We start from the raw sequence: 10,000 nt of genomic DNA, 5'->3' as shown, positions 1-10,000 counted from the left end.
GCTTCGGCCAGCAGGCAGCGCTGATCGGACGTGCCGAGTCTCCGAGGGGCCCTGCGTTGTTTCAGGGAGATGCAGCCTCTATATATCACAGAGCATGGGCCAGGGATGCCATTAATCAGTCAGGTGTGAGTCGTACCGTACGCAAAAGTGTGTGCTACATAAGGCTTTTTCTCTATTTAAATAAATATATAGTTGATTTCACAATGTGTCTCACTTATAAAAGTCTACCACAGTAAAAGCATAGCAAAGGTGTAATAAAGCATAGTGAAAGCATGCTAAAGCACAGGCAGGCATTGTAAATTATAGCATGGTAAAGGTTATTAAAAAACATGGCGAACCAGTTTCACAGAGCCCTGTTTCTTCTTGTTGTCTTCCTGTGATATTTATAATCACAGTAGCTCTCCTTGTTAGATCTTCTGCTGTGCTGGGAGGCAGGCGAGCTCTAGCTAGAGATGCTGGTGTCTGATTGTAATTTGGGTAGTCTCATGCAGCCCCAGCTATGCACTGACAATCGCATTGCAGATCTTGCGGCTGCCGCTGCTGTGAGAGAGACGTGTTCTCTAACCACCTCTGTTTCCTGCTCAGAAACGAAACAACACCCTGAAGAGACTGAGAGCACAGAGCCTGCTGAGAGCCTTCTGGTGACCTCACATCGCTTCTGAAGAGTACCACTAATACCAGCTCTATCAGTGCCTGCTGGTTCCGACCCGGTTCTGTTAACCCGCAGGACGTGACCCGTTCACTCCCCTTGAAGCCACAGAACGAGAGGCCGGCTGGCAGCAACACGAACCTTCATGAAACCCACCATGAAGAAAGCAGCGTCTCTGCTGTTGGCTCTGTTCATCGCTGTGTGTTCAGGTAAGTTTGGAAAGTTTTGTGTTTTTGTATTACAGCTAGTTAAAAAAATATACATTTTTCCGTCTGCGAAAGATTTTTTTCAGTTGCGTACATTATTTAAACTCTTACTTTGCAGAAGATAATTAAATAGTCTTATACTGAAAAATGAAGAAATAAAAATGAATCGACAGAACAGCCCTTAACTAACACACAGGACCAAGGCAAAGTTTGGCTCCATTTTAAATAGCGGTAGACTTAGGACAGAGGGAAGGAGACTCTTCTTCACACAGAGAGCGTTGAGGGGGTGGAATGGGTTGCCAAGCCATGTTGTTGGTGCTGAATCACTGGGATCCTTTAAGACCCGACTTTACAATCAGCTAGAACCGGCCGAGCACTGGACCAAATCACCTCCTCTCCTTCGTAAACATTCTTATGCTTGTAAAAAACCCACATGAACTCTGTGGAACCGGCCCAGTCCAGTCTGGTTGCAGACAGTGGCATCGTGGCTCTGTTTAGTTTTTTGCTGGTTTCACCGTTATGATGGATTCATTGTTCTCAGAAAAACGAGGGCAAACAGTCGCACCTGCTTTACAACAGGGCCCCCGGCTTCCTGTGGCATTCCTTCTTCGTTTCTCTGCAGTGCTCCCCTCAGGTCTGTCCCCAGCACAGACGCTGTCCCAACACTGGGATCCTGCACAGGAATGTCTCACCACTGCTTTGCTTTCCACAAAAAGAAAATAAATATTCAGGGGGCGAAATAAGACTCTTGTTGCATATGAGTTTCACCCATTCCAAGGTTTACTACAATCACAATTAGCCACAGTGTACAGGTAACAAAGCTCAGGTTTGTCTTATTAAACTCAGCGAAACCAGGAATGGATCAAACTGCTGTGCAAGGGGAGCCTTATTCCCATCCCTGCTGTTGGTTACTGCTTAACTGGTACGCAGTTAATAAACAGTATCAATTGTGAGGCTGTCAGGGTGTGCCCATGTGAGCGTGCAGCAACATGAAATTCAAATGAGATTTCCGAAGCTGCGCGTGTGCATTGCAAAGCTCTCTGGTTTGTGCTTCTGTATTATTAGGAAACGCAGGAGTGAAAAAACCTGCTATACTTCACTGTGGATCACTGTGTTTATTTCATAATTTACACGTGTTAGCGTTCAAATAATTCTGTTCGGCTTCTATTTTATTTTTTGGAGATTTGCTAAGCATCTGCTCCAGTCCAGAAATAGTTTCCGAAAAAAGAAGGTCTAATATTTCCAAACTCAAAAACACGCACGCAGTGACTCTTAAGTTAGTTTATTTTCATGATGGCAGAAAAAACAACTGAGCCAAAGAATCGCAATACCTTTCAAATCATTTCTAACCTCTTGTTACTGTGGTGCCTTGTACAGCATAATTAAAACTGGAATAATTCATTTATCACACAACATGATCTGTATTTATTTATCCCAGTACTGTTTATAGGACATGAAAATTCTTGCCCTATACTCTATACTTTCCGTCATGTATTTAAATACTGCACAAGCATCTGTATTTAATGGATTTAATTCACACAAAACCAGCCGATAGCAGGTCAGCTATTAAAAGCAATGTATTCAAAATGAAAAGGACAAGGATAAGTAAAGGGTTTTGTTTTGTAAAAGCAGTTTCTAAAGACGAGAGCATGTCTGAGTGCCTCCGTGTCCAAAGTCGCTAACGCTGAGCTCTTGTGTTCTCTGTTACAGATCTGGTGAGCAGTGAAGGAGGTAAATTTCTGTACAGTCCTTGGGTGAGGGTCCAGCGATGTCGCCACGGCGATGAGATGGTCATGTTTCCAACTCAGGGGCTGAAAGCTGGTCACCAGGACAGAAATCTGTCATTCAATTGAAAGCATGGCGCTGTGTGGTTTAAGACATTTGAACTACGGTGTCGCTATCCTTATACCAGCTTTAAAACAATGTGCCGAATTAGAAAACAAAGACCAGCAGCAGCTGTGCCAAAGCTCACTGAGTGTGGGCATGCCACGCAGAGTGGGCATTAAGTAGGTGACGCTGTTTTAATGCCAGGGGCACGGCCGTTCAGAGCCAATCCAGCGGGCAAACAAAGCAAACAGAAAATACTGTCTTCAAGAAGCACGGTTTTGTGCTTGTTGTATTTTTAAGAACATAATTGCAGTTTTAATTTTGCAGTTTTGATATTTGGCCTTATTTGGCCTTGTTTTTTGTTTTTTTTCTAATAAATACAGAAAAAATGATTCTGTTATCTGTTTCAATTCTAGAATTCGAGCTCAGCATGTTGAGAGCGGTTGAGTTTCTTTCTCCTCTGTCTAATAGTGTACTGTTTATTTAGTTAGTTATTTATCTGTTTAGTTAGTTATTTATCTGTTTAGTTATTTATTTATCTGTTTAGTTATTTATTTATCTGTTTAGTTATTTATTTATTTATTTATTTATTTATCTGTTTAGTTATTTATTTATTTATTTATTTATTTATCTGTTTAGTTATTTATTTATTTATTTATTTATTTATCTATTTAGTTAGTTATTTATCTATTTAGTTATTTATTTATTTATCTGTTTAGTTAGTTATTTATCTATTTAGTTATTTATTTATTTATTTATTTATTTATTTATCTATTTAGTTAGTTATTTATCTATTTAGTTATTTATCTATTTAGTTATTTATTTATTTATCTGTTTAGTTAGTTATTTATCTATTTAGTTATTTATTTATTTATTTATTTATTTATTTATTTATCTGTTTAGTTATTTATTTATTTATCTGTTTAGTTATTTATTTATTTATTTATCTGTTTAGTTAGTTATTTATCTGTTTAGTTAGTTATTTATCTATTTATTTAGTGGTGTATTTGTGTTTTATTTCTGTATTTACTGATTTGCTTGTGTAATTATTGCAGGAGATGACCACAGCACTGCACAAGGTAATTATTTAGAGAACAGCAGATAGCAGGCAGTGTATTATAAGGTATTTATAACGCTGTGTAATTCCATTAAGAGGCTCTGCTGAAGAAAAGAATATATTTGGTATTATACATGTTATCGTAAAAGTCAGAATCTGGTCAATCTTAAGTTTTGCCGGTAAATGTCAACATTGACCAAATAAGGTGACAAATATCAGAAATTATGAAGAAACAGATTGCTTTTCAGACATTTAGCGGTTCAAATTATGATTTACCAAAGCGTATGGGTAACTGCAGGTATATCACTGAAGAATGTATTTATTCCTGCATAGAAATTGTTAATTAATAAAATAATCATTAATGTCGAAGAATATATTTCTGCAGACACATTTTCCATTAACAAAATAACCATTAATGAGTTTACAGTGAGGCACAACTGAGCAATTTAAACGAGTTACTGAACAATATTGTGATTCTCTTACGTAGAACAACCAACATTCTGGTAAATTTGCGTATAAAACCATTCACAGTGGTGTCGAAGGGCACCTCAGATACGTAGTCGTTTGATGAAAAATAACATGCTGTTACATGCAAATTAAATCATTTAGGACCTTCGTTTATTCAACAGAAAATCACACACTTGTTGTAATATAAAACGCTACAAAGACCGGCAGTGAAGTGATACGTGTAGGTACTTACTGCAGCATGGTAGACTGGAGGCACTGGGAGTCACACGCGACTCCTGAAGCCTTGCAATGCGAAAGCGAGACATTGGGTCAACAGACAAAGACATTCGGTTATCCTTGAGATTTACCGGTAAATGTCCGGAGGAAAGCGTGATCATGTTTATTTCTGACATTTACCGCTTTGCTTGGTAAATGTCGACATTTACCAGTAAATCTTAAGATTTGCCAATATTCTTACCGTAACATATATAGGCCTACTGTTTATTGATGTATTTGTGTGTTTATTTAGTGGTTTGTTTGTTTTATTTCTGTATTTGTTTATTTGTTTAGTGGTGTGTTTATGTTAATTATTACAGGAGATGTATTTCCAGCAGGTAATTATTTAGAGAATAGCAGGTGGCAGGCAGTGTATTATAATGCTGTCTAATTCCATCAAGGGGCTCTGCTGGAAAAATTAAAAAAAGAGATTGAAACTGGAGTCAGAGTATCTGTCAGATCCCAGAGATGAATGAATTACTATTCACTTTTTGAACTCATATCATTTTGTGTATTTGGTTCCTCAGTTTGTCACGCAGTAGAGACACGAGCATCAATGTGAATTATGCAGTAGCGAGCTCAATATAAGGGGGGCATTTTTCATGAACGTTCGTGGTGTAAAGTTACATCTAGCTGCTTCACAAATGAGGATAGGAGAATACCACACATACCCCAAAGCACTGCTTTGAAAAATAAAGCTAGATCTCTCAACACGTCTTGTATCCAGATGGCCGAAGCTCCAGAATCTCTATCTGCTTCACCACGTGTGTTTAACAAATGGATACAATGCTCCTTCATTGCTAACATGCACGGTTTCATATTGCAAAGCGACTCCTCTGGTTAAGTAGCTACTCGTTTTTGAAAGGAGAGGAAAAGCATGTTAATGTAACAAGATCCAAAACTAAACACCTTGGGGGAGTGCTGAAGAGGATTTGAAATGTGTCTCGTGTTGGTTTGGTTCTGTTTTTGTTAAAGGAACGCGTCTAATCTTCTTGTCTTGTTTAGGTTCTGTCGATGTGTCTGGCACCTCCGTCACTCTCACGTGCCCTTTAACAAGCACTGACACAGGTTCTACTACATGGAAATACAATAAAACTGAGATGAAGGCAGATGAAAATGTGGAATTACAAGGAGATCAGATGACGTTTAAAACATACAGCAGCGCAAACAATGGCCTCTATAAATGCACTGCTGCTGCAGAACCAGAAAAGCACTATTATTTTTACGTCAAAGCGAGGGGTGAGTTTTGAAAATTTTTGTGCAATTTTGCTGGGGCTGCAAAAGGCTTCATTTTATAGCATAATCTACCAGTTTCATTGAAAGCAACACAACAACACAGCAACACAGCAACACAGCAATACAGCAACACAGCAACACAGCAACACAACAATACAGCAGTACAACAATACAGCAACACAGCAACACAGCAATACAACAACACAACAATACAGCAACACAACAACACAACAAGACAGCAACACAGCAATACAACAACACAACAATACAGCAACACAGCAAAACAGCAACACAACAAGACAGCAACACAGCAACACAGCAATACAACAACACAGCAATACAGCAACACAACAAGACAGCAATACAACAACACAGCAACACAGCAATACAACAACACAACAATACAGCAACACAGCAATACAGCAACACAACAAGACAGCAACACAGCAACACAGCAATACAACAACACAACAACACAACAACACAACAATACAGCAACACAGCAATACAGCAACAGAGCAAGACAGCAAGACAGCAACACAGCAATACAACAACACAACAATACAGCAACACAACAAGACAGCAACACAGCAATACAACAACACAACAATACAGCAACACAGCAATACAGCAACACAACAAGACAGCAACAGAGCAAGACAGCAACAGAGCAAGACAGCAACACAGCAATACAGCAACACAACAATACAGCAACACAGCAATACAGCAACACAACAAGACAGCAACACAGCAATACAGCAACACAGCAATACAACAACACAACAACACAACAATACAGCAACACAGCAATACAGCAACAGAGCTACACAGCAACACAGCAATACAACAACACAACAATACAGCAACACAGCAATACAGCAACACAACAAGACAGCAACACAGCAACACAGCAACACAGCAATACAACAACACAACAACACAACAACACAACAATACAGCAACACAGCAATACAGCAACAGAGCAAGACAGCAAGACAGCAACACAGCAATACAACAACACAACAATACAGCAACACAACAAGACAGCAACACAGCAATACAACAACACAACAATACAGCAACACAGCAATACAGCAACACAACAAGACAGCAACAGAGCAAGACAGCAACACAGCAATACAGCAACACAACAATACAGCAACACAGCAATACAGCAACACAACAAGACAGCAACACAGCAATACAGCAACACAGCAATACAACAACACAACAACACAACAATACAGCAACACAGCAATACAGCAACAGAGCTACACAGCAACACAGCAATACAACAACACAACAATACAGCAACACAACAAGACAGCAACACAGCAATACAACAACACAACAATACAGCAACACAGCAATACAGCAACACAACAAGACAGCAACACAACAACACAACAATACAGCAACACAGCAATACAGCAACACAACAAGACAGCAATACAACAACACAGCAACACAGCAATACAACAACACAACAATACAGCAACACAGCAATACAGCAACACAACAAGACAGCAACACAGCAACACAGCAACACAGCAATACAACAACACAACAACACAACAACACAACAATACAGCAACACAGCAATACAGCAACAGAGCAAGACAGCAACACAGCAACACAGCAACACAACAAGACAGCAACAGAGCAAGACAGCAACACAGCAATACAGCAACACAACAATACAGCAACACAGCAATACAGCAACACAACAAGACAGCAACACAGCAATACAGCAACACAGCAATACAACAACACAACAACACAACAATACAAAAACACAACAATACAGCAACACAGCAATACAGCAACACAACAAGACAGCAACACAGCAACACAGCAACACAGCAATACAACAACACAACAACACAACAATACAGCAACACAGCAATACAGCAACAGAGCAACACAGCAACACAGCAACACAGCAATACAACAACACAACAATACAGCAACACAACAATACAGCAACACAGCAATACAGCAACACAACAAGACAGCAACACAGCAACACAGCAACACAGCAATACAACAACACAACAATACAGCAACACAGCAATACAGCAACACAACAAGACAGCAATACAACAACACAGCAACACAGCAATACAACAACACAACAACACAACAATACAGCAACACAGCAATACAGCAACACAACAAGACAGCAACACAGCAACACAGCAATACAACAACACAACAACACAGCAACACAGCAATACAACAACACAACAACACAACAACACAACAATACAACAATACAGCAACACAGCAATACAGCAACAGAGCAAGACAGCAACACAGCAACACAGCAATACAGCAACACAACAAGACAGCAACAGAGCAAGACAGCAACACAGCAATACAGCAACACAGCAATACAGCAACACAGCAATACAGCAACACAACAAGACAGCAACACAGCAATACAGCAACACAGCAATACAACAACACAACAACACAACAATACAACAACACAACAATACAGCAACACAGCAATACAGCAACACAACAAGACAGCAACACAGCAACACAGCAACACAGCAATACAACAACACAACAACACAACAATACAGCAACACAGCAATACAGCAACAGAGCAACACAGCAACACAGCAATACAACAAGACAGCAACACAGCAATACAACAACACAACAATACAGCAACACAGCAATACAGCAACACAACAAGACAGCAACACAGCAACACAGCAACACAGCAATACAACAACACAACAATACAGCAACACAGCAATACAGCAACACAACAAGACAGCAATACAACAACACAGCAACACAGCAATACAACAACACAACAACACAACAATACAGCAACACAGCAATACAGCAACACAACAAGACAGCAACACAGCAACACAGCAACACAGCAATACAACAACACAACAATACAGCAACACAGCAATACAGCAACAGAGCAAGACAGCAACACAGCAACACAGCAACACAGCAATACAACAACACAACAATACAGCAACACAACAACACAGCAACACAGCAATACAACAACACAACAACACAACAACACAACAATACAGCAACACAGCAATACAGCAACAGAGCAAGACAGCAACACAGCAACACAGCAATACAACAACACAACAACACAACAATACAGCAACACAGCAATACAGCAACAGAGCAAGACAGCAATACAGCAACACAGCGACACAGCAACACAACAAGACAGCAACACAGCAAAACAGTAATACAGAATGTGGTATAGGGTGCTGCACAGGACACAGTAATATGAGAGCAGCTAGACTGGGTGAGAATCTGCTTGCATCTTCCACGGCACCCTGCTGTACGTCTTATAATAGATCCAATAAGAATGAATAAACAATGTAGCCACATGTTATGTGACGTCATTTCCATCTGATTCAAGACACCAGATCAAACACATTAATCATATACTGTATGTGTTTGATCAAGGAAAATATTTGTGCTTTTTTTAAATTTATTTTTCTACACTGGCTCCCCCTACATGAGAACGTATTAGTTGGAACTACACTTGTAATGTTGGAGTGTAAATCTCGCACTACCATATCAGTTTTATGTCTGTATTTTATCAGACTTGCCAACTTAGAATACAAACACACCTTATATCATAATAAAAAGATCCAGCTCACCTGTGCTCTGTGACAATGTGTTACAATGTGTCTCTGCAGTGCTCAGCTGACCTGTGCTCCGTTACAATGTGTCTCTGCAGTGCTCAGCTGACCTGTGCTCTGTTACAATGTGTTACAGTGTGTCTCTGCAGTGCTCAGCTGACCTGTGCTGTTACAATGTGTTACAATGTGTCTCTGCAGTGCTCAGCTGACCTGTGCTCTGTTACAATGTGTTACAATGTGTCTCTGCAGTGCTCAGCTGACCTGTGCTGTGCTGTTACAATGTGTTACAATGTGTCTCTGCAATGCTCAGCTGACCTGTGCTCTGTTACAATGTGTTACAATGTGTCTCTGCAGTGCTCAGCTGACCTGTGCTGTGCTGTTACAATGTGTTACAATGTGTCTCTGCAGTGCTCAGCTGACCTGTGCTCTGTTACAATGTGTTACAATGTGTCTCTGCAATGCTCAGCTGACCTGTGCTCTGTTACAATGTGTTACAATGTGTCTCTGCAATGCTCAGCTGACCTGTGCTGTTACAATGTGTTACAATGTGTCTCTGCAATGCTCAGCTGACCTGTGCTCTGTTACAATGTGTTACAGTGTGTCTCTGCAATGCTCAGCTGACCTGTGCTCTGTTACAATGTGTTACAATGTGTCTCTG

The 10,000-nt window shown here is 40.0% G+C and overlaps 1 protein-coding gene across 2 annotated transcripts in view; it reads left to right on the top strand.

Annotated features, from left to right (window-relative positions):
• LOC117963033 (T-cell surface glycoprotein CD3 epsilon chain-like) overlaps nt 1-10,000 on the top strand; it is a 23,460-nt gene that overhangs the window by 6,673 nt on the left and 6,787 nt on the right. The window contains exons 2-5 of one of the 2 annotated variants that reach the window (XM_059010069.1): nt 586-858; nt 2,566-2,586; nt 3,738-3,761; nt 5,468-5,701. In XM_059010069.1, the coding sequence (XP_058866052.1) occupies nt 795-858; nt 2,566-2,586; nt 3,738-3,761; nt 5,468-5,701 (343 nt within the window). In that variant the 5' untranslated portion in view covers nt 586-794. Of the gene's footprint in view, nt 1-478; nt 859-2,565; nt 2,587-3,737; nt 3,762-5,467; nt 5,702-10,000 lie in introns of those variants that run through there. The other variant, XM_059010070.1, reaches the window with a different exon arrangement.

This window comes from Acipenser ruthenus, chromosome 40 (assembly GCF_902713425.1).
Source record: "Acipenser ruthenus chromosome 40, fAciRut3.2 maternal haplotype, whole genome shotgun sequence".
In the NCBI taxonomy this organism is placed as follows: Eukaryota; Metazoa; Chordata; class Actinopteri; order Acipenseriformes; family Acipenseridae; genus Acipenser; species Acipenser ruthenus.
The sequence above is the reverse complement of the archived record's forward strand: the minus strand, read 5'-3'. Positions and strand labels throughout refer to the sequence as shown.